This window comes from Trichoderma atroviride, chromosome 2, assembly GCF_020647795.1.
Source record: "Trichoderma atroviride chromosome 2, complete sequence".
NCBI classification, from domain to species: Eukaryota; Fungi; Ascomycota; class Sordariomycetes; order Hypocreales; family Hypocreaceae; genus Trichoderma; species Trichoderma atroviride.
Window position 1 is genome coordinate 4,010,748 of NC_089401.1, and position 24,181 is coordinate 4,034,928.

A 24,181-nucleotide genomic window follows, 5' to 3' on the forward strand; every position below is an offset into this window, starting at 1 on the left:
GCATCCATGCTTTCTGCTTTTGCCCCCAGCTTGCGAAAGCCATTGCAACCCCGCCACAATGCTGAAGGCCAGTGAATTGTCGGTAGAATACAGAGCTATTGTTGTCCGCAGCAGCCAGAAATTGTGGCATTAGCATTACGTGTCGCTTTTCTTGGGAGGATGGTTGTCAGCTGGAGGGCCGAGCAGTTTGCTAGATTCAATGAAAGTGGTAGGAGGTGTTACCTGCTGACCTAGAGCGTAGAGGCATGTCGCATACACTCTGCCACGCATCTGGACGAGCCTAGACATATTGTGCCCAAGTATCCCGCTACCTATGCCTGGCGTTAGAAGCATGTTCTATGCAGAACCTGGTAGCTCTGCGGCGCCCCGTACACCCTCTTGGTGTTATCGTATCCCACGTTTCTCCAAACGCCAGTAGCCGAGTGAGTAAGTGCTTCGGGGTACAGTCTAGCGCATGAGAAGATCAACGCACTGTTCTGTTGGTAAAACGAGGATGAGAAATAAGAAAGGAAAATAATGTATTCAAAAGTTACATCCATCCAGAGCACTGGCACCTTCTACAATTGCAAAATGCTGGGGAGAGACAAAAGACGTCACTGCTAGTCGTATCGATAACGAAGCGAGATCGAAATTGCAAGCTTAAAGACGTTGGAGAAAGTCCCACCGGAGACATGGCGATAACGTGACAGCGACGACAACAACAGCACTCGTCCCTCGTACAGTACACGGCAGCATCAACATCAACAAAAACAACAGGAAAACAACAAACATGGCGTGCATACACGCGCACCTGCATCCAAACACCGCACGGCCACAGATGCCGAGTACAGTACCTCGATACGCACGCAGAGCCGGCCCAGCCAGAATGTAGCTACTTACGGCGTACATATGCACGGTGCTATGGCGCATCCATCTCGAGACGAGAGCCGGCCCTGAACCGACCTGGTCCTAGTCAAGACACGGCAAGGCCAGAACCTCAATAGGTAAGCCATTCAGCCTAAGCAAAAAGGCAAGTCTCCGTATCTTGCACCCGTGCTCAGCTAATAAACAAGAGTTATAGCAGCAGCAAGCGAAAATGGCCCAGCCAAGCCGCCACCAACCCCTCTCTTCCTCCACTCTTAGAGCCCTGTGGCTCTCGCAAGCGCGACATCTGCCTCATCCGGGCAGAGGGTAGCTCCAGAAGGCAGCTCTCTAGTGGGCGAGTAAGACGGAGCCAGGAGATCTGCTGCTGCTCCCTTGAGTCTCCGTGCCGGTAGCACAAGCATGGCGGACGAATCTTTTGCAACTCCAAGGCGCCCCATGCTCGTGGCAGCCACAGGCAAGCAAAGGCCACGCCCACGTCAATTGGGTCGGGCGCGCGAGACGTCGCCCATTTGCCTCCCGAGCTGTCTTCCAGCACACGCAGCACAGCCTTTTTGCATCACAGCACGGAGCACTTCCGAAGCCCAATATGGAGTAGCCACGCAAAGCCGTGTATTCCCTACCGCAGCACGCAGGGCACTCGCATATTGAGTAGCCCCTCTATCGCCATGTATGTACTAGGTATTCCTGCTCATCTCCCCAGACGCGCAGCTGCAGCAGCCGCTCACAGGCACACAAAGATCCTGGAGCTGCAACGCTCCCTGCCTTTGCTTGCCTGCTTGCCTTCCATCCTGTCTGCCTAGCTCTCCAATGGGAGGGTTTCTCTTTTCAAACTAGTCTTATCAAGGGACATGCTGTTGGAAGGTTCGATTTTTTGCCCACTTAGTTAACCTTGTTTCTCTCATCTAGTGCCTCATCCAGCCGATTCGTTGGCATCTTCTCGTCTGCCTTGACGGCTTACAGTTATGCGTCTACAGACCCTACACGTACATCGGTATAACCAATCCCCCGCATTCGACAGACACCATCTCTCAGTTCTGTCTGTTGCCATGGTAATTGCTATCTCTGCCCTTTGCCACATGGTCGATGGTGTCTATCAGGTATGTTATGATTGCTATCCATCTTCCTCCGTCATGGTTTTGTCTTGTCTTGTTTTGATGCCGTTGTGTAATTTCCTCGCCTTTCATCAGCTTGTTTGACCATCATCACCTGGGTAGTGTGCTGCTACTGACTTGAGTCTTCTAACTGGTCAAGAGAGAGAAAGAGAGAGACCTCTGCGCTGCAGTTTGTGGTATTTACTATTTCCCTTTCTTTTCCCGTCCTCTACATACACTTTCGTCCCTTGTTCTATTTGACTCGATCTAATTCCCTCCACGTCCGTCTCTGCTCTGTTTCCCGCCAGTTCATCAAGCTTGGCTGAGATTTTTATTTTTTCGACCCCCCCGCCCTACTTTGTCACACTCCCTTTCTGAAACGGCACGCCCTCCCTCCTCACCCTGTTAGTCGACGTCCCATCGATTCCCTAATCAGATCATATACTCTGATACGTGCACACATCCTCTCACTAGTGGAATCGACTACACGCCTTCTCCACAGTGGCACGGTGCCCGCTCCGGCCCTTGTCGCTGTTCACTCCTGCTAGTCTTGCCGGTGCTCTCAGGTCCTGGCGCTGTCCTGTTTCTGACTGTCTTGCCTTTACTTTTTGACCGTTGGCAGCCCCCCCCCTGCGCGAGCCCCTCGTTGGCCAATTCCGTCCCGCGGTGCTCTGTCTCCATTCTAGGAAACACTACCTGTACGGGTAGCGTATGTACTTTGTACACGCAAGGAGCGGACGGACCTCAATCTCTGATACTGGATAGCCTGCATGTGCCCGACAGGGTTTCTTCAGCCCTCACTCTATCTGCCTTCTTACCTGTACCGAGTATACAGGCTCTGTTGACACCACAACTACTCCCAATAAGGGTACTTAGCTTATCCTCGAGCGTTCTGCCCCAGCCGACAGCCACAGCTACTCTTGAGCTAGTCGTCACCTCCATCCAGCCCACGCTTCGACATATAACACAAAAAGTAATATATCCACTGCGTACGCCTCCACAGCTTCCCGTCTTCCTGCTCTTCTCTCTTCGTCTTCTCTTGATTCTCTATCCCTTGCTTTCGCCCCCAGCTTTTATAACCCAGTCTTCCCTGCTCGTACTCTCGTTTATGACTTTGACTGTTACAAATCTTTGATTCTTGCATGCCCTGCCCCAGGCTCTTTTACTACCTTCAAATGCCTACTTAAACACATGCATACACTCCAGTAACTCACGGCATATGTGATGATGCTCACCATCAAGCAGCAATCGACGACATACGGCTACAAGTCCGTCCATGATTTGCCAACTCCGCCCTCCACCTCCCGACCCTCTCCTCCCTTGAACCACCAAGATCCTTCTTTTAAACCGTATCTTGTCTCTCAGAACAGCCCGGTCCAGCCCATGTCTACTTCGCATCGTGGTCTGCCTCCGCCGGCAGCCATGACTCTGCCCCCACAACAGCCTTCCTCCGTTGGCCCTCCGCCGCCGCCGCCACATCATTCTCAACCACCTCCTCCACCACCGCTGGCCCCGACCTCCCACCAGGCGCAACAACCATGGCCTTCACCTTCAGCTGGCCTGCCTCCTCCGCCGCAGCAATGGCAAGGCGCTGAGGAATCCATGAAGACTTGGCTTCAGGCCAAAACAGAAGAGGAGAAGACGAGGCAGGAAGAGGAGAAGACTAGACAAGAAACTTTACGTCTAGAGCAGAGGAGGATTGAAATGGATATTCTGCGAGCTTCTCTGAACGGCGGTATCCCGCCCCCCATTGTCCCTCTGGTCTTTGCTGGTATGGGAAGCGGGGGAACGCTCCCCCAGGCCGCTCTCGAATGGGCACAGCAGTTCATGGCTCCGGCCCAAAGCCACCACCCCCAGCTACTTCCACCACAAAGGCCGCACTCGCCAGATCACCCAAGGGAGCCCATGGTTCCTAGTCATGGAGTAGTGTATGCCACTTCTCCAGCGCAGGTGACCCCAGTTCAGGGACCTGGCGGATATGCACAATATCCAGGCTCGCCAACAAGGCCAAGAGGTCAGACCGTCTCTGGTGTTATTGGACGACCGATGGGAGTAGTATCAAACACGGCAGGCATGGGGAATCCTCCTCAACCCCCAGGGCAAGGACCGACGCCCGTGATGCCACCTTATCAAGGTCATCAAGGGCATTCGCACACGCCGTCGCAGTCATCTCAGCACGATACGAGCCCATCAATCTACTTTCACCACTGGCAGCCACCGGCAACGCAGAGCGGGAGCAGCTCGAACCGGCCGGGATCACCCTCTGGTTCGTCAAAATTCAAGAGAAAACGAGACTCTCTTTAAAAGCTAACTTGGATGTGTGCCGTTGTCAATAGGAGAGGCTCAGAAAAAGCGAAAAACGACTGGAGGAGTGTCCCAGCAGGTACCAAGAGCTCCAAGCGAAGACCGATTCCGATCGCCTCCACCCTTTGCGCAAGCCAGCTCTTCCAATCCCGCATCACCCAGCCGAAGATCGCACAAACGTCAACGGAGCGACGTATCATGGTATCGGCCCTCAAATCAGATGTATAGCGAGGATCCAGATCGACCCCGAGCAAGGACCCCACCGCAAGCTTCTTCATGGGGCCCTACGCCACGAGAGAGAGAGGAATCAAGGAGCGTAAAGCAGTCAGTTTCCTCGCTGCTATCCCGCGAACCTGACGACTCTGGCGGACTGCCAAGGCAAGGTCCTCAACCACCACGGCTTGAGCCACCGACGCCGATGCCACGCGCCAGGGGACCAGGAGACCAAAGAGCTGGCGAGAGGGGTGGAGAGCCGCCTCTGCCCCAAGGAGAAGCCGACCCGAGGTCTCGACCATGAGGTGCTGGGAGTGCGTGAATGAAGGAATGATTCGAGTCGGATTAAATCATGCGGATGACAACTCCCAGGATGCCTTCGGATGACCGGCTAGTGACATCCACTAAAGCCACGGAGTAAACGGCCACGGCACCGTTTTAAGACCTCTCTCTCTTACTCTCTATGGCATCTTCAACGGCCCTACTGCATATTTCTGCGCTTTTTTCCTTAGCCCCTTTTGACTCTTTTCCGTTCTACGATCATAGCCGGCCGGTTTGGCTTCGATCGGCTTTTACTGTATATTTGATTTTGCATACGTCGGGCACTATCCTCGCAGAACCCTCTTTGAACTTCCACAACTACTACTGGAGCATGAATGAGCCGGTTTGAGCATTACGTTTCAAAGACTAGAACGGCTGTCGGATAACATAAGTTTCTTTTTGGAGACTTGCAAGACATGGGCGTTTTTTCTCTCTTATTCTTTTCTTATTCCGTTTTTTTCGTTTATTCTTTTATTGTTACAATGGGTGGTGTGGAACTGGGACTCTTTCGAATTGCATATGGTTAAAAAAGTGTATTGGTAGGATTATGTGTGTATGTATCCAGGGGCGAAGAAGGGAGGGAAGAAGAGAGGACGGGAAAAAAATGTTGAATTAGGAGCAACTACCGCATGGCCCCAGCTGAGCAAGGATGCAGTTTCAGCAGCACTCAACGGCGGTGTATGCACATGATGTTTTACTGGATTGGTTTTGCACGGCAGCACAAAGCAGGATTTACTAGTGTTGATATTTTTGACGAGGCAGCTGTGAACAAGCGAAATAAAAGGCTGTTGGGTCCATTGGAACAAGTTCTCATCATCGGAGCTTACTTTTACGACTTAGGCAGTGAGAAACGCAAGCGCAAACGACGACGGTTGGTTGTACAGGGGCTTGCGGGTTGCCAATCACGGGCACGTCCAAAGTAGATGAAACAGATGACCCATGGGGATGGTACAAGCTCAGCAGCCCTGCTTACTGCCGTGAAAAGGACCTCGCAAGAACGGGCATCGGACCCGAAACAGAGGGCACTTGAGCGATCGGTCATATGATATCGGCGCAGCCGCGTAAGACCCATCCGGATTCCGAGCAGGGCTGGAGCCATTGTGGGTGGTGGCAGCAGTGCCGACGTTTGCTGGCATGTGGTAGCAGCAGCATTTGGTGGTGTTGCTGTAGCAGCAAGTGGCGGTGTCTACGGACAAGGAGGCACATGCATTGCCTATCTCGATATATCGCCCAAGTAGGGATGCTGAATCAGTGCAGGACAAGGGGGGGCAGCACGATATGGTAACGGCGATGTGACGAGAGAAGAGGAGCAGCGTTTCGGAAGATGCGAGGTCCTGTAATATTTTGGACGAGGCAGCTTTGCGTGTGCAGGGATGTGACGCCAAGCAGGAGCCAGCAAGTGTCAAGAACAAGGTTGCCAGGGTGCGAATATTTATACCTATGTAAGTGATTGAGTTCTGTTTTTTTGTTTTGTTTCTCTGGAAGTAGTAATTGCTACCGCTAGGTATTAGGTAGTATTACTATACAGCTAGTATCAAAGCAACACATGATATCTATTGTGTGCTTTACACAGTAAGCTTTGTGTCCTGCATTAGACGGGCGTACCTGGCAGTAGTGCCTGGGCTGCCCCATGATGATCAGAGAGTTGGTGGAGAAGAGAGTTTTTTTTTGACTTTGTTTTTCCTCTTCCCCCTTTTGTATAGTATTTACCGCTTGGGGGTAATATACTAGTATGATCGAATTGGAAATTGTTCCATCTCAATTAAATTGATTTTCGGATGAATGAGGCAGAGCTCAGAAACGGAAACTTGGATTGGGTAACAAACGACGCCCGTTATAGACACATGGCATGTACTCCGTACAATGCAGGCAATGCCTCGGGGCTTTTTGAGGGACACCCCTGGATACCAGACAGTTTGGGCACCATGGCCCGGGTAAGGATTTATGCTTTGCGGGCGTTTTAGAGAGCCCAAAAGGAGGATTTTATTTCATCTTTCTTTTTGGGCATCTGTACTCGTACGAGCACCTGTTGTACAAGTATGTACTGATTGAGGAAGTCTATCGTGCCTCGGTGTTACAAGTCAGGGGAGCGGCACATGGTTCTCTTGTCTGCATCTGGCGCTTCGTAAACCGCTTAGCAAAAAGCTAGCTGCCCTTGTATGGAAAAAGAAAAATGCGGACCACTTTCTCCGTGATCTCTCTCTTGGGGCTTCTTACTTTTTCGGGAAAGCCAAGGACTGTACTAGGCAAACGAGAGAGAAACGACGAGAGCGAAAGAGGGAAGAGAAGAGAGGCTGTTTCAGAAAGATTACACTAAAACCGGGTATCGCTACGGAGCATCGCCGAGGGTTGTTTTTTTGTTGGCAGTAGCCTGGAATTCTTGTGTATAGCAGTATAAGCTGATCTCTGGACGGTAAGAGACCACTAACCGCTAACCGCTAACCTACTAGCAGGGGTAGTTGCTACAGTATAGTACAGTATGTAAAAAGCTTTCAATGGTTCCTTCTAGTACGTATGCCGTGACCCATTGGAGAGCTCTCGGAGCTTGGCGTGGACCAAAAGAAAAGACAGACACCTCGCCCTCTTCTAGGGACAGTGGAATTTGCTGTACTTGTTTGTTTTTTAGCGGGCCCCGGTTTAAACAGGGCTCAGGGCCGAGGGCGTGCGTGCAAATGTCAGACCGAGATTGGGCTTAGATTTGATTATTTTGGGATTTTTTTTTCTTTTTCGGTTCGCAGGGGGAAGTGCAAAATGACAGCTAACCAGCCATACCTAATACGGAGAGAGAGGCAGAATGAGAGGAAAGATGGTGAAAGGAAGAGAAGAAATAAAGATGAAGAAAGCACTAGTACTGTAGGTATTAGCTGAAGTGCGACCCCGAACTGTCACTTTTTAATCTCGCGCTCCACCTCCTTGGACGGGCGTAAAGGTGGTATTGAACGAAGCATTGATGCAACTGTACCTGGTGTCTATCTAGCAACTTGAATGTTCTGAAGCATTGGCGCTATTTTACTACGTGGTATTTCGTATTTCGTATAAGGTACTTGTAGCCTATGTAAGCAAACGTTCTTATTAAGCGGCCTTTCTTTTGTCTTTCTCTATTTTGGTCTTAATCTTGACCGTGTTACAAGAAGTGGTAGCGGTCGTATATACGAAAGTAGCATTTCATTTGGCAGAAGTGCCAAACCGCGTTTAGTCCTCTAGTATTTAGGTATGAAATAGGAAAATGAGGACCAAAAGGGAGAATGCCCAAAAAAGGGCACATACTATGTGTTGGTCCCGTCTGCCACTTCGACCTCTTTCTCAGCTGAAAAAGAAAGAAAAAAGAAAAGGACAGCAAAACCTTGGGGTCTTTTACATGACATGTCCAAATTTAGACTCGGGCAGATTCTTTCTTCCGTGCCAAGGCCTGTCAGCTAACTGTATTGGCACGGATAAAGGGAGGAAGAAGCTCAAGCAATGTACGTTGGTAAGTACTCTAAATACGACTTTGCTTCTTCGTAAATGGAAGAAGAATCGATCAAACGAGTCAATCTAGTAATAATGCTTCCCGCCCCATTATCTGAACCGTAAAAACATCTTTCCAAAAAAGACACTTCACACACAACTCATTCACACAAAGCCAAGCATTTTTTTTTTTTGGAACGGGCACTCGGTGCGATACCCGATTCGTAACCCGCTTTTCCCGGACGTCAAACCCAATCCGGGGAGGAGGGGACACGGGCAAAAAAACAGGTACACACAAGGAGGGAAATAAAAAAAAAAAAAAAATCGGGAACGAGGCTTAATCTGGTAAACGGCAAGAGAAAAGCTTCCAGGGGGGGGTTTTCCCGTCTTTGTATCTTGCATAATCCTATTAGGTACTCTTACTGTATACTGTGTAAGGTAGCGAAACCCTCTCTCGTACCTGTATTCTACATACTGGCCCCCCCTCCCTCCCCTGTTCGTTCGTTCCATTTTTGGGCACATCCCCCTCCCCAGAGACCAGGCCGTTGGAACTTTAACAGCGTTGTATTCGGTATAGGTATAATCCCAACGGGATCCTTCCGACACGAAAGAAGAAGAAAAAAAAAAAACTTCCAGGGGCAAGGGAAGGGATAAGCGAATAAATCCCCAAAAAAAGAAGAAATCAGGCCATTTTTTGGGGGGATCCTTTTTTTAAAAACCCCTGTGGGACGGGTAGATGCTAGTTTTATACGCAACCAACAATTTTACAACCAACGATGAGGGCAGAAGGCAGAGAGAGCACGACACAGCAGAAGAAGCAGCTTTTCGAGAAATAAAAAGCAAAAAAAATGATGACTTGCCATGCGAAACTCACGTTTTCTTCGCCCTCTTCCACATGGCAGCTTCAAACTAACAACAATAACATCAAATCTCCACTTGTAAATACTCACTTACACCAAAAATAGGGCCAAAGCCCGTCATCTCATACCTACACACCCCCTTCTTCCTTGTACTTGTACAGTATATACTACCATTACTACTACAGCATCATCACAATCGTCTCTATCCCTCCCCTACAGTACCCCCTCATCTTCCAGAACTTTTGTCATCCTTCTCCCATCTCAACTACCAAACTCCCGTATCCTTTCTTCCCCCCCCCCCTGGCTTGGGCCCCCTCCCAATTCCCGTAATCTTACATTGTATCTTTTCAGACCTGTAACAACTCACATTTCTGTATTCTGTCCTTTTTTTTTTTTTTTTTTACTCTCTGAACCCGGGAAATCGCCCCCTCTTTCCTCTCGTCTAATCCCAACATTCCAAGAGAGATTACAACAGGGGGGTAGGGAGAGGGGGGGTACTATATAAGAAAAGTGAAAAATAGACATGGGACAAGGCATGTGACAACTGACTAATATTAGGTACGTAGTCCTCATAATTCGTATAACCATCGATACGACAGATTTGATACGAATTCCAACTCTTCTTTACGCGTATGCAAAGACTATGAAGATTCTACAGCGGAGCACGCTACTCCAAACGAAAAAAGGCTTACTTGTACACATCACAAGTCCTGCTATCCAGCTAATCCAGTCTTGAAGAAGACCTACAAGTGAGAAACAAGCACTAACCTCCATGGGAAGCCGGCAAGGATAAGTGACGGAACAGCTCTCGAAGCGAGTCGATTGCGGAATCTCACGTGCGACCGTCTCCCAGATTCCCTCCCAGAGGCCAGTTCCTGGCTTCGTCAGCGCCGTCGGTTACGCTCTCGATTCTTGCTGCCCAAAATTTCATCATGCTCAAGTGCTTACAGGGTGCCAAATAGAGAGGCTCAAAGTTTGTAGAAACTGGAATTCCAACAATCTCCATCTGTATTAGTACATACTAGTAATGGGTAATTTCCATTGCTATCCGTTTTATATCAAGTAACCCAGGAGCACCCTCACAACATCTGCCCGCTACCGCCCGCCAGGCAGATCCCGTCGGGATATTCCCTCCATACCAAATTTGGCCAAAATAGATCGCCAACCATTTCTAACTACCCGCTGCTTGAAAAGAAAAAGAACAAAACGCCTCCGTGACAGAAGGGTATCCATAACTGAGGGCGCACCATACGCCCGCTCTACGCCACCCTGTCCCGAATCCTGGTATATCAAGGGGAAAATGAGAAGCAAGAGAAGCAAGAGAGACAGAAAAACAAACTGAAGCAAAAAGTAATGGCGATATGTCAGGAACAAAGGAGACTGTGTGTGAAGAGGGGTGTCAAATAGGCCCGTCTGCCATTAATTGAGGGTATCGGTAACGAAACAAAAGGAGGGGGGGTATCGGGAGGTGCGGAATTTGAAGCGACAGAAGAAGGGGGGGGGGGGGGGTAGCTAGAGAAAAGCTAAATATCCCGTTCCCCTGTGCTAAATAAAGAAAAAGAAAGCACAAAGGGGAAAAACACACAAAGGAAAGACTTTTATGGACAGTAACAGGGCAATGTCAGCTTTTGCCCTATCGAGGAGGTGATGCTCTTGGGGGGGGGGGGGGGGGGGGGGCAAGCGTGCTACGTCTTCTTCTTGCCTTGATGCGACTTCCACTCTGCTTTGGCTACCTTCATCAGAAGATCCTCGTCCTTGATGGGAATCCATGATGTCAGGGCTTTCATCGCATTCTCAAAATCCGAATCCAGGAGCACCTCGCGGAGGGCCTGTACCAAGGCAGCACTGGTGGCGTGCAGAATATCGAGTCCTGTTGGCGGAGTCGTCTCACTGTCGCTGGAGGTGATGGAAACGGCCGGCTCGGCTGCACTATCTCCTAGCAGCAGAAAGACATCCCAGACTCGCAGCTGAGCTGGAAACGGAATGGAAAGGTTGAAGAGAGTAAGATACCATCGTGTACCATACGCAGTTATATCTACGCTGAGTTCGGTCTATACCCATGAGATGTTAGTTCCAAGAGTCAAAGTTTAGAGAAATTCAGATCTTGTAGCGCTGCCAACACACTCACCAGTCTCTTGGCTACGTCCTTATTGAGCCAAGTCTCATCAAACTCGTGTAGCGCCTTCATCAGGCCCTCAAAGCCCGGGCGATATAAGCGATCAAGGCCTCGTAATTGCCACAAGCGCACCAGCATGACAAAGCACTTTTCTTCGTCAAAGTAGCAGAGCAGCGTCGCCGCCAAAGATGCCATGCCTTGAACATAGCCAGTCTCTGGAAAGTAGATTGATAAGCAGTGCAAGACGCGGAACAGCAGTCGCTGGCCGCCACGGTATCTTTTACGAAACATGATGTGCCTGCTAATGGTCCGCGGGACGTCGAGGTCAATCTGCACGTCGTCTGGCGAGCTTTGTTCCAACAGGTGGTGGAATGAGGAGACAATGTCTTCTTCCGAAGCATAGCTCTCGTGGTCCATGGCGGAACTGGCAAGAAATGACCACCAGGCGGCAGCACGCCAGCGATCGGGAATCCCTTTCCACGTTCGCTCAATAAGCTTCGGGTTCTTCTTATCAAACTCAAACTCCATGCCTTCGCCTTGGCCGCCCTTTCGGACAACCTTGGCCATCTTGCGCCACTTTTCCGATCTCTCCCACTCTTTGCGCTTCAGCGTTTCCGATATTCTCTCAATCTGGGCTTCTTCTGCAGCGTCCTGGAGGCTGGGTGGCAGCGTCAGCATATCGCCGGCCTCGTCTAGCCATCGCCGGTCTCGGTTGTGAGGTAGTAGGTTGCTGGCCTGTCGGATGACTGATCGCGAAGAGCGCTTCGATGCTGTAGACATTTCTGAGTTTTGCGTATTAAGTGACCTCGCTGACATCTTCCTGCTCGGGCCCAAGGGTGACAGGCCCGTCAGTTCTCTCTTCTGTAGCCTCCGCCTTGGCGAGAACTGGGCGGATTTCATTTCCGTCGGTGTACCAAGCCGTGATCGCGGCCGAGGAGCGGAGATGAAGCCATATCGGTCCACACTGGCACCGTCAATATCTTCCCAGTCTTCCAAGCCGCCCGCCAGCTCTGTGTCCCGTCTGTAATCAAAGTGAACCGAAGAGCTTGCAGATCTTACGGATCTTGGAGTCCCCCAAACAGGAATGGGAGGCGGTAGAATGCTATTGAAAACGGGCAAGTGTTAGCAAGAAAGATGCTCCGAGCACAAAGGAGGGAAGCAGGCGCCTTGGAAACGCACGACGCCAGGAATCGTTGAGGGAAAGCCATACGAGTCATTCCCGTCCTCCTCTGCTGGAAGCTCTGGGGTAGGCTCCAAAGGTTCGCAGTACGAGTGCCTTGCGCCATCCTCCCAATTGATGGCATCGCCGACTCCATAGAGCGATCTCACCTTTTGGGACTCCTTCTCGATGTCGGACGTCAAGACACGAATGTCGGGCGGCGGTGGCAAGGGCGCGTGCAGCGCGGGATTCGAAGCATTTGCGCCGGCGTAGGATTCGAGGCGATCGATGCCGGCGCTGGCGCTGCCAGATCGTGCATGGGTGGGCGTCGAAGGCGCAGAAGGAAAGGCATCGCCTGTTGCGGCGTCACTGGCCCCGTCGAGGCCTAGCGGTCCTGCGCGTCGCCCGCCGAACATGATGCTCCCGCGATTCGAAAAGGACAGTGTGGCCATAAAATCATCCTCGAGGAGGCTGTCCGTCGGGATGGAGACGCCCAGAGGAGCGAAGCGGGCGTCTTCGTGGGCCGGAGAGGCAGCGGTTGGCAGTGATGCTGTTGCTTGCGCCCGGATTCGAGCTCGCAGTGCGAGAGACGACGTTTCTGCATTGCCGGGCGACGACCGCTGTGGCTGCTTATGAGTGGGTGCTGGGGGCGGCTGCGAGCCCCGCATCAGGGGCTGCATTGGCGGCGCGTTTGCGTTTGCGGTAGGCGATCCCTCGCCCACTGCCAGGCCTAATTTCCCCTTTGCCGGCGCAGACGAGCAGACGCTAAGACGCTGCAGGAAGCGCTGTCGCTTAGGCGAGGCTGGCGATGGCAATGGAGAAGGTGTTGATGGGTGTTGAGCACCGCTCGCAGTGTCGAGTTTTTTCAGGCAAGGGGACGGCGCAGACGCGGCTGGCCTACTAACGACTGTCTCACCTCTCGAACTCTGCCAACCACCCGGCACTGGGCCGACAACTGTCCCGTGCTGAGACTGTGGGACAGACTGCGGGACAGACTGCGGTGGCACAGCGTCGGAATCGACAGGAGCGTCGATGTTGGTTGACCGAGGTGGAGAGTGGTTGGGGCCAGACGAGGTATTGTCGGTCTTCTCCGCCGTTTCGTCTTTTCTTCTTTCTTCTTCCTCTTCCTCGCAATCTTCTTCATAAATGGTGGTTGCCGAAGTCGGCGTGGGCGCGTGACCCGAGTCTCGCTTCCAGCTCTCGTGATTGAGTTTTGCTTGCCGAACTGGCGTTCTTAGTGCCGGATGCTCTTCCGTGGGCGGTGCAACGACGACGAGGCTGGGCGAGTAGAGAGACAGACTCTCATACACCGAAGGAGAGGGAGACGACGCAGATGACCGTATGGATAGCGTCCGGACGGTGCTGCGCGATGGATTTCTAGGCGGCAGCGGGATGGGAGGCTCTGCCTGGATCGTCTTTTCGTAGCGAACGCCAATGGTATTGGGGTCAGCAGATCGCCGCGATCTGGAGGTGCTTCTTGAGCGGATCGATCTAAAGGCCATGGCTCTTTCTGGGCGTGGTGGAGGTGCTGAATGGCCGCTGGAACCTTCTGAAAGAGACGGATACGGCTTGCTGATGCTGTTGGCTTTGATATCCCTGGTACTTTTGGCGCTGTCCAAGTGGAAGCTTCGAATCAAGCGATCGAGCAGCTTGGTGAAGCGTGAGACAGCCAGTTTGAGGGCTGTCGTGGGTTGCGAGAGCCAGTCAATAAATGCTCTCTGGGATGCGAAAGTGCAGAGAGTAGCGAGGGCGAAGTCGGCAATTCAGGCCTTGGCTTGGTCCTTCCCTCGGAAGCTGCGTTTGATGTTCGCCGAGATAAGATGTATGAAGCGAGAGTCTCGCAGGCAATTCAGATAACGGCGGGTACGGAGATGGCTGAGGCGATGGATGGGCTAATTGAAGGTATTGAAGGCGAGGTAAACGAATAAGTGAATGGATAGATGAATGATGCCTGAGGAAGGAGGGAGGATAGAGAGGGCGAAATGAATAGGCGAGAGAAAGGAGTGAGTGAATGAGCGAGAGAGTGAGAGAGTATGGGCGTAAGAGCGTAAGAGCGAGAAAAGAGAAAAGAGCAGAGAGCTATAAATGAAGGAAACGAAAAGCAGCAGATTCGAGCGTTGACGTGGCACTCGTTGAAATCATAAAGTCGTAACAGCGTAAAGGGAAGTCTGCGGTGCAGTGCACAATCACAGCGGGTAGGCGGGATGCAGCTCTAATATGATGGATGTGTACAGGCAGAGTCGGTGTAAGAGAGAGCGTTGACAGTAACTCTCAGCCCCTGGTGCGACTCTCTGCAGCACCAAACATGCACAAGATGCCTGAGCGAGTCTGATGGAGTCTGATGGAGATTGATGAGTACAAGAAAAAAAAGGGAGGTGATGCTGGAGAGTTATATGAAGATCTAGAGATTCGAGATCTGGGGTTGCCAAGTGTATAAGTGAGTGAATTGCTGGGGGGGGGCCGGCCTCTTCCCGTCTGGAGAAGCGCCTCCAGCTAAGTGAGCAAATGGTATATCCCTTGCAGACAAAAAGCAAGATGGAGCTGAGACATGAGCCTTGGGGAGCGCGGCGAATCAGCATGCAAGTGCAAAAGAAGGTGGTATATGAGCTGAAAACTAGAGCGACAGACGAGGAATAAAAGGGAAGAGGAAGAGGACGAAAAAGGAAGAAGAGAGCGAGACTCTCCTTTCTTTTTCTACCTATACAGGCCAGAGCAGCATGAGAATTTTTACATGCCTGCATATGTGTATGTACGGCGATGGTCCCTTGCAGCGCAGATGCCAGAGAGTTTGTCAAGTCCACGGGAGTGGGAAAGTGGCTCAAAGCGCCATGTGCTACGCATGTGCCGCAATGTTCATTCGGCGTTCATCGCATATTCTCTCGTGCTGTACAAGTACACGTACACACTTGATACAAGGGTTCTGCACGACGGCAATGGTGAAGCCTAACGCCATGTTTGCATGCAGGTACATGCAGCTCGGATGTACATTCACGGGGCCATCAGACGGGTTCGTCCACTCGGCAAGATGGGCTGAATAGCTCACCAAGTGGCACAAGAACAGAGCAGAGAAGAGAAGAGAAAGAAGAGACAGAGGCTGTGGTGCGTGGTTCCGGCGCACCGCGAGTAAAAAGGCAGTCCAATCGGGGATCGCGGCAGAGACGCTAAGATGCGGCTAGAGAGGCCCGACGATGAGTGGCGGGACAGGGGTCTAGTGCGTGCCGGGGGCTATTTTGTCTTGTTAGGTGCTGTTCCTTTTTTTTTTCACTTTTCAGCCATCGGGCAACAGCTAGCAACGGCACCTAATGGCGTGCCTGTCTATCTGTTCGATGTAAGCTGAAGCTGTTGCTGGCCGGGGTGCTGTAATCGCGGCTACTGATAACTGCTCCAGGCTACTATACTACTAGTACCGCTAGTGGCCGACAACCTACAGGCTACATGTACCAGACTGCTGGGAAGCCGGCGCTGCTCATTAGCGTCCACGTCCAACAACAGGAAATCGGCCATGCCTTCAGGCCTCAAGACGGCCTGTGCCTGAAGGATCGCGACGCTTTTGGTCTTCAATGCCCAGCACACATGCACTCAGCGCCCACCGCCCACCGCCTCTTCGTCTTCGGCTGCCCGCCGCTCCAAAAGCCGCTTGGCGAGAGCAAAGACCAAGCAAACGGCGCAGATTTGGTGCCTTCTGCGGCATCGGGCAGGCGGGCACGCCAAATGACAGGACGCACTTGTCCCATCCCAGACGGACTTGTTCTGTCGAGTGTTACAAAACACAGCGCAATGCCTATTTGGTCTCAACTCCATTCGGCACCTATCCGAGCGAGGTGATGGAGCTCTCGGCAGCTGGTGCCCAAGGACACCTAAGCGGAAGAAAAGAGAGGACCAAGTTTCCACCCAGGGATCAATTGATCCTACCAGTAAACTGCCAGCCGCGGATAAGATCAGTGTGCATCGAGATAGCCTCGTATATGCACCCCTCCTCCTCCTCCAACGGCCGCAACGAAGGAGCCCGGATGAATGGCTGCATATGCAAAGCTAAATAGGTAGGCTGCCTTGTTCCTGGAAAGTCAAGCAAAAGAAAGCCCATGGAGAGACACGTATATACACGCGCACTTTGAGCAAAAACGGGTTTCACTCCGGATGGGACCCCGCGGATGCAGGAACATACATGCTATCACACACTTGCATCGCATCGCAGCGCATCGCAGCAAGTAAAATGAGGCCCCTCCCTCCCTCGGTTCTCTCGCTCAGCTCTTGCAGCTGTTGGACACCTCGGCTAGTATCTTTTCAGCCCATTCGCCACCGGCACGGGAAGTGAGGAGATGGATGGCCTTGAACCAGGTATCCGTAGTCGTACTATTGCTATGTGCACTACTAATAGCCAACAGCTATGAAGCGAGAAGAGAAGAAGAACAAGACAAACAAAGAGGCTGCCGTCTCATGCAAGGATCGTCACTTGTCACAACCGCCTCTGCCCATTTGGATCTCAGCATATGCAAGGTACCCGGAGGTAGGCAGGTTGCCGGCGGAAGAGACGAGTCATAAACAAGCATACTTTGGAGCACTGCGGCCTTTTTTTCAAACCATTGAAGCTTGAGCTTTTGGCTACGAAGCATGTTCGCCCGACTGATTTGCATTTCCATCCCCTGTCAAACTATGTCTGCCACGTTTTTTTTTCCCCCGGGATATTTTGCCATCTCTATCTCGGCCTTATCAATCTCTATATACACTTGTTGCTTCATAATGGGCACAGCCCGGCACCGTGCAGGCAGAGCAAACGCTCAACGGCGGCACAGCACGCAATCCTGCTGCATGTACCTGGACTAGCATTGAGGTGCTATTCCGAAGCCAGTCAGACGGCAATGCAAGGGAGACATGGAGAGGGGGTCCAGCCAGTTCGGCAATCGTTATGCCGTCCCATCCCTCCCTCTTTTTTTTTTTTTTTTGATATTTTCTCAATTGAGTTTGCGTCGTATTTTTCTTCGTTTTCATCCCTCTGGTGTGTGTGGATGTGGCACCTCGTAGGAGTATTGCGAGGTTCCCCCCTCTCAGGTACCGAGTGCCTTAATTTTCCGTTGCCCTCGGCCGTACTACGACTCTGTCCTACCCGTCAGCCCATTGACGGGTTTTGTGGTCCTTTTTTTTCTACCTCTTGTTCTTCAAAAAGGGCACACACACACACACGCACACATATTATGTGCCGTGGGCGGGAATCCTCAGCTCGAGGGAGGCCAAGCACCGACGTCTTCAACGAGGCCCCCAATTGCTGCCCGTTTATTGCTTGCTTGCCATCCACGTAATATGTGCGACCTTGGCATAGAATCCTGCCTGACATTGATAGATGGCTAGATATTTAGTCTAATAGGCGGTTAAGACGGCCAAATAAGAAGCCACAAGTATAGAGTACATGTACATGTACCCAGAGTAGCTCTCGATTGATCTTTGGTAACCCCCAAAATGTAAGCCGCCTTTTTGCCAATCGATGACTTTATCGTAGACCCAAGTCAGAAAAAGACGTAAAAAAAAAAAAAAAAAGCAAACATCTACTTTCTCTATGCTATACCTACTACCACTAGCATTACAATCTACTGCTCGCTAATCCTCCCTCGCATATCCAGAATCCAGCCCAATACCACCCCAACAACAAAGCAACCACTTTCAGCAGGGTCAATCCCAGTAAAAAGCAAAAAAAAAAAAAAAAAAAAAAACTTCACTCTTATCGTGAAAAGAATCACCCCATGGCAATGACACATCACATTCCCGAAAAAAGACCAATAGCGTCCACCTACGAAGAAGAAGAAAAAAATTAAATTAATTGACCACCTTCTTACCCTTACTGGCTTCTCTCATTCAAACGTGGCTTTCTGTAAACAAATCGCCATCCCGCTATTAGTGGGGCTCCAAAAGCATCCCGGCTAGGTCCACCTCCCCGGCGGCCCAAAAAAAAACTGAAAGCCTTGCGGCCGCCCCTCTCCGGACCGTTAGAGCCTTTTTTTTCTCCTCTGGTCTTATATAGCCAACGCTCATTATTAACCAACTTTATCAGTACGATGGAGAGGAGAGCACAAAAAAGAGGAAACAATCTTTTCTTTCTTCCCTCTCGGCCTAATACAAGAATATAGCCCAGTACCTATGTAGTGTGAAAGTATGAATTAAGTAGTACAAAAATAGTATGTAGAGATAAAAAGAAAGAATAAAAAAAGGGGGGGCTTGTAAACGTTCAAACAACTGAACCTCCGGAATTACAAAACGTACATATGCATCATCGGAACGGTATCCTTTTCCGGACACAAGAGTCAGAGTCCTTCCTTCTCCTACTAGTCATCCAAGCATGCATTATCCATGAACTGTTTTCCCCTCTCTCCTCCTCTCAGTGCTTGCCACGCTGTCTCTCTTCCTTAAACCATGACCCCTGCTCCCCTCTCTTTTCATGCGTGTTGGAAAGACGTCTCTTAGCTCTACTCCCCTCGCATATTGTCCTCGGCTCATCCTTTCCCAATGCAGAAGTAGCAAAAGCAGCAAAAAAAGAAACAAGACATACGTAGACAAAACAACAAGAAGAAGGGGGTAAAATAAAGAAGAGAAAAAAAAAGAGAAAAAAAAAAGAGAAAAAAAAATCTTCACGTCACTTTTTCAATCCACTGCTTCCCTTTCAAATGAGCAGCTGAAAATTCAGATGCGTCGATAAACAAATTGCGGTAGCCGCTCAGTCGGAATCGTCATATACTCGTTCAATGTGCAATAAACCGTAGATGTTGCTTTCTATATATGGTCTTCTTTTTTTTCCCTTTTGGCCTGTTGGGTGAAAACCCTTTGTGAATGGATGTTGTATCCGGTTCAGCCAATCAAGAATATCCATCTCTCCCCTCTTCGACTTCATATCTCATTCTCCAGCAGGCTCACCCCACGCTTCACACCTCCTCGTTTTCCCAGTCCTTCTCCTCAAACATTGGTGGGTTGCGAGAGCCATTCACTTCGAGTTTTTCCAAAAACTCTGGTGGAACAGTTGGGATGTATTTGCGCTCCCTCTCTCTGTTGACACCTCCAAAGCCAGCTCCATACGATACAAGCATGTCCGTCACCGACGGCAGTGCAAAGGGTAGCATATAGGCGGGGTTCAGCAACAGACTCTTGGGAGTGCTGTCTTCATCGTCAGAGTCTGCACCCTTGATGCTACCCGGCGATTTTATCCGAACGCTCTTTGGAGTTTGAGGCCCGTTTCCGTTGAAGTTGGACGCCACAGGTGTGGTTGGGGCACTTTCTGCACCCACAGTCTGGCCACTCTGGTGTCGGTCCTTTTTGAGTGCCGCCTCCCTCTGGATGGCAATAAGATACTTCATGGCGCTACCGGGCAATCCCTTTTCGCCAACTTCGGGGCGGTAATGCGTAGCCGAGTGAATCAGCTGTTGCGGCGTCATTCTCTTCAACTGCTGGAGAGTACCAACTAGGGCCTCCAAGTCATCAGCGTCAAGCGATGAGAAACACTGCAGCCACTGCAGGAGTTGGATCACAGGGGCAAGATGCCGCTTGGCCGCATCCATGGTTGTTTCGCCCGATGAGTTCATCTCACCGCCCTCATAGTGCTCCGCTTGTCTGTTGTTAGTTCGCGCCCAGTCCTCCACCATTGACACGTTCATGCGGATCTGCATTGCCTTTGTCCTAGCCAGATACTTGCGATTGGACATGACCCTGTTGAACAGCTCGCACCCTAGCCAGTAGAGGAGCTGGGAGATAATTTGTGCCGTGATGACGGAGTGGATGTCGTAGAGATCCAGCACAAAGAGCGTCGATGATAGCAAGGACGTAACATTTCGAGGTGCGGGTTTTGCCCTTTGTTTCGGGGACGGCGGACGGAAGCGCTTCTCGAGGGGCTGCTCCTTAACCGTAGACTTTCTTTTGAAGATTTTCCATTCGTTTTGGAATGCAATGTCCTCGAAACCGGGAATTGTCTCGTGTTCCAGCATGGCAGGGTCGAGCACTTTGTCCAGACGTCTTTCGGCGTCTCGGACGATGAGGACAAATATCTCGTTGATCAGTTCTGCTAGCTGTGCCTGGAACTCGGTGGTTGCTTCAACTAGTCCAGCATCTTTTTTGAGATAATGCAGGAGCAGCGTCGCGTTTGAGATCCAAAAAGCCAGGATAGTCATGTCCCACTGGGACTTTTCAACTACGGCATTGATGCACTCCATGGCAGATACCAGTAGCCTCCTCAGCAGATCCGGGCTAGCATGGTAGTGTGCATATCTGGCACTGAGGAATATCATGTTGGCCGGGACTGGTTTCTGCGATGGCGACCGCTGAGGAGTCATGTTGGTGACGACAATATCCAATAGCCGGCCCAATTCATGTTCTTGGAAGACGAACATTTGGTCGTGGAGACAGCGGCTCCAGTCAAACTCCTGTTGCTCTTCTTCAAATTCGTCCACGGGCTTTAAAAAGCAAGGATCAATAGAATGTTAGAAAAACTCCAAAGATTGCCAATAAGTAGTGTTGGACTGTAACAATTTTAAACGTACCTCTGGTTGATCGTCCATTCCAACATTTCCCAGGTCAACTTCTAGGTCACGAGCGCTCTCCATCATCAGCCGTCTCCGCATCTCGTTTTCCGCCATTTCTTCCTCGAACCGGTCTTGGGAGAAGCCAGCGTTATAGAAATCCCCCATGGTACCCGCACTCCCAATATTATATCCATTATCGTGCAAATAAAACGACATATCGCTATCCGGGGGAACAAAGTCAAAAGCCGTCCGTCCAGATGATGTCTTCTGCTCCGACGATGCTCCCTTATCGAGTAGCAGCTTTGATATCACCTTGTGGCGATTTGTCATTGCCCACATAAATGGTGTCCATTGGTTGCGGTCCTGCTGGTTTACATTAGCACCCGCTTCAATCAGAGCCTCGACAACCTTCTCGTGACCCTAATTCAATCAGTTAGCACAAATGTCAAAACGATGGGATATCCTCTCCTCATAGCACGGGCGGGGGGGGGCGACGAACAAAACAACTGGCGTAGATCAGTGCCGGAGTTCCATCATCATCAGGAAGATTAATGTCCACAAAAGGCTTCGCATCTCCCTCAAGCAGCTTCTTGACCTTTGCGGTATCGCCATTGCTGGCAGCCATAGTCAATGCTCTTTGTAGTATATCCTTCTTCTCAGACTCGGACATCTTGTCGTTGTTTATGATGGCATCTTCGTCTTCCAGCGCCGCTTCATTGCGGTGGGCTGCTTGGGCTGCCAACATTTCCATCAATCTGGCATCGCTGTCTTTTGGGCCGCTGCCAGCGAAATCGTCTTGGTCGGTGGTGTCGTTCAAGGACAGGTTTTCGAAGTTGAGCGGCTTCGCTAGCACTGGCGAGGTGAGAAACTGGGACTGGCCTGTATGATGTCAGCGAGTTGATTTGTATTCGCCAAATTTCGCATCCATCGTAGATAGCTACCTAGTTGCCTAGGTAGCTACCAGTATAAGGGGGGAGAAGGGAAAGATGTCGCTTTCGCCACGGCACGCACCTTGCCAGCCATCGTACATCTCCGTCTCGGGCATTGTAAATTCGCCGCCAGCATGTCTTCGGTCGTCCAAGGACTTTGGCAGGTCGTCGGGAATGGCTCGTGGTTGCTCGAAGCCATTATCGCTGCCAGATTCCCCAGGATCCATGGTGGAAGGAGGGGCAATGCCAGAGTGCCTGGCTCATGGGACGTCCCGTCGCTTGCTGCACTTGGCCGATGCGGTCGCCACGGATGAGCTGCTGGCCCGAGTCGGTATCGCGGTCGAATCAGATGCCACAGCTGGCTTGCTCGAGCAAAAGGCGAGACTGGAGTCGCGTGCAAAGTGTCGTGGACAAGAGAGCGGTCTACCTATCCTACCCACTTTCAATTGCTGTTAGCAGTTCCGGGGCTAAGTGCTGCTTGTAGGGTCGTCATCGGGTCAATATTGGTGCTGGAGCATCCCCCGGGGGTGGTCCGTGCGCACACTGTCTGGGCACTCGCTGGAAGAATCGACACCAGAGGCGGTTTATGGGTGAAAAGACAGTGTACTTGGAGTAGTAATTAATTCTTTAAGTTTTCACAGCCCAAAAACAGATTGTTTACTCTTTTTTTATAAGAAAGTTTATATTGTTATGCGTTTTATGGAAATCCATCAGCCAGTTAGCACGTAGGGGTGCAAGGCCAATCCTTCTGGCCCTATACCGCTCGCTTGCCAAATGCTCGGAATCGCTTTACTCCTCCATCAGGTATCATCGTAAGCCTAACATGAGTAAAAGGCACATCTACCACCGCAGAAGCAAACTTGTGTTCCTGGTCAGGCCCGGTCTTGCTCGGCAACACAGTCTCAACCCATCCCCCCCGACTTGATATCGGGCTCTCCCTCTCCTTGCCACGACAGACCGTGGACGGTAATCTTTTGAGGAAAGTTTCCTCGGAAGTGTGCAGTGTCGACGACAAATTCCTGGATATATCCTGGTGCCCCCAGCTTGACAATCGTCCAGTCAACGTGATCCTTGCCTCGTGAACGCTTCGTCTCCCAGCCATCGCCCATGTCCTTCCCACGGCCCGGTAGCAGCAGGTTGTCTTTGGAGCCAAAGTGTTGATCACTGCATGAGATGGCGATGCCGCCATTTTGTGCCGCTGCTAGATCAAAAACGGCATCCTTGTCTTCAGGAAATACGGGAACAGCATGCCCGAACAGGCGGAATCTTGCAATGCCGCCGTCGGGATACATGTTGAGCCTCACGTGAGTGTACTGCTTGCCTGTGGGCTCGTTGAGGTTCCAGCCGTGCCTTTGACTCGGTCCACATTCCCGAATATCGAGAATTGTCTCCCATTTACCTCGGCCCCCTTTCCATGAAACAACCTCGTCATCGTTGTCGCTGAAGCATCCTTCAACAGAGATGGCGGGAGCATTGTTACCGTTAAAAAAGGCCGTGTCTACCTCAACTCCGTTAACAGTGCCCGAGGCGACGCCGAGGCGAATCACAACCCAGTCGAACTCTTCGGGATTGTGGCGTCTTGTCTCCCAACCGTCATACCAGGCTCCGGTATAGACCATTTTGCCCGGCTGGCGAATGGGGGCCGTTGGGGTTAGGAGGTTGTCTGCCTCAGCAAACCACTGATCCGAAAACCCAAGGACCTTGCCGCCCAATCCCGCTGAGACAAGGTCTAGTTCGTCGACGCTCGTGTCAGTGGATATCCCCTCGTTATTTGCGAAGCAGAGTGAGAAGAGACAGGTGATTCAGCGTACCTATGCATGCTGGGCGGAATGTCGTGTCAATCTCATCGGGGCCCAGTTGCGTGGCCTTGACGGCTTGCAGCTTATACTCGACCTCGTCAGCAAACGAAGACATTGTGAATAGCTATTAGTTTGACAGCGGGCAGTAGGCGGTCTGATATAACGCTAGAGTTGAAGGTTGCTCGTGAGCCAGGAATCAGAAATTCGATCTCTCTTTCCGTTGCACCAACGGCCTGATAAGAGGTCGGAGGCCATGCCCCCTCTAAATTAGGTACCTAAACATCGGCCACCTCCGACGCCGGCCTGCGGAGCGGTAGCCCGGCGGCAACCGGGCAGATAAGCGGGGAAGCGCATCTATGTGGTATCAGCAACTTTAGACTTACCTAATGCCTATAGTGATTGAGGTTTGCATCTGCTATTCTGTTGATAGCGAGAAAAAATAGCCAAAGGATCGAGACATGCCTCAGCTACTGCATCATATATACATCATATACTCGTCCGAGTTGAGACGGGCCGGCATCTCTCGTGAGTGGAGGTCTGGCTAGATAATTGCGAGTAGCCATTCTGCCAGTATCTCAATGTT

General features: G+C 51.1%; 5 protein-coding genes across 5 annotated transcripts; 2 read left to right on the forward strand and 3 right to left on the reverse strand.

Annotated features, from left to right (window-relative positions):
• Positions 1-570: 570 nt before the first annotated feature.
• Positions 571-1,861, forward strand: TrAtP1_004125 (uncharacterized protein; the record flags this gene model as incomplete). The annotated part of the gene is made up of 5 exons (XM_066112172.1): positions 571-592; positions 953-983; positions 1,061-1,202; positions 1,257-1,531; positions 1,771-1,861. 5 exons carry the CDS (start codon positions 571-573, stop codon positions 1,859-1,861), a joined length of 561 nt encoding a protein of 186 aa, XP_065968255.1.
• Positions 1,862-3,179: 1,318 nt separating this feature from the next.
• TrAtP1_004126 (uncharacterized protein) lies at positions 3,180-4,776 on the forward strand (the record flags this gene model as incomplete). Its single annotated transcript, XM_014083748.2, has 2 exons — positions 3,180-4,221; positions 4,292-4,776. 2 exons carry the CDS (start codon positions 3,180-3,182, stop codon positions 4,774-4,776), a joined length of 1,527 nt encoding a protein of 508 aa, XP_013939223.1.
• A 6,001-nt stretch (positions 4,777-10,777) lies between these two features.
• TrAtP1_004127 (uncharacterized protein) lies at positions 10,778-15,469 on the reverse strand. The gene is made up of 3 exons (XM_014083751.3): positions 12,427-15,469; positions 11,229-12,318; positions 10,778-11,151 (listed from the first exon to the last, which is right to left on the reverse strand). The coding sequence occupies exons 1-3, from the start codon at positions 13,875-13,877 to the stop codon at positions 10,786-10,788; spliced, it is 2,907 nt and encodes a 968-aa protein (XP_013939226.2). The 5' UTR covers positions 13,878-15,469; the 3' UTR covers positions 10,778-10,785.
• Positions 15,470-18,950: 3,481 nt separating this feature from the next.
• Positions 18,951-22,263, reverse strand: TrAtP1_004128 (uncharacterized protein). Its single transcript, XM_066112173.1, has 4 exons — positions 21,882-22,263; positions 21,370-21,749; positions 20,889-21,290; positions 18,951-20,801 (listed from the first exon to the last, which is right to left on the reverse strand). Exons 1-4 carry the CDS (start codon positions 22,024-22,026, stop codon positions 19,284-19,286), a joined length of 2,445 nt encoding a protein of 814 aa, XP_065968256.1. The 5' UTR covers positions 22,027-22,263; the 3' UTR covers positions 18,951-19,283.
• A 206-nt stretch (positions 22,264-22,469) lies between these two features.
• TrAtP1_004129 (uncharacterized protein) lies at positions 22,470-23,876 on the reverse strand. The gene is made up of 2 exons (XM_066112174.1): positions 23,611-23,876; positions 22,470-23,528 (listed from the first exon to the last, which is right to left on the reverse strand). The coding sequence occupies exons 1-2, from the start codon at positions 23,711-23,713 to the stop codon at positions 22,702-22,704; spliced, it is 930 nt and encodes a 309-aa protein (XP_065968257.1). The 5' UTR covers positions 23,714-23,876; the 3' UTR covers positions 22,470-22,701.
• Positions 23,877-24,181: the final 305 nt, after the last annotated feature.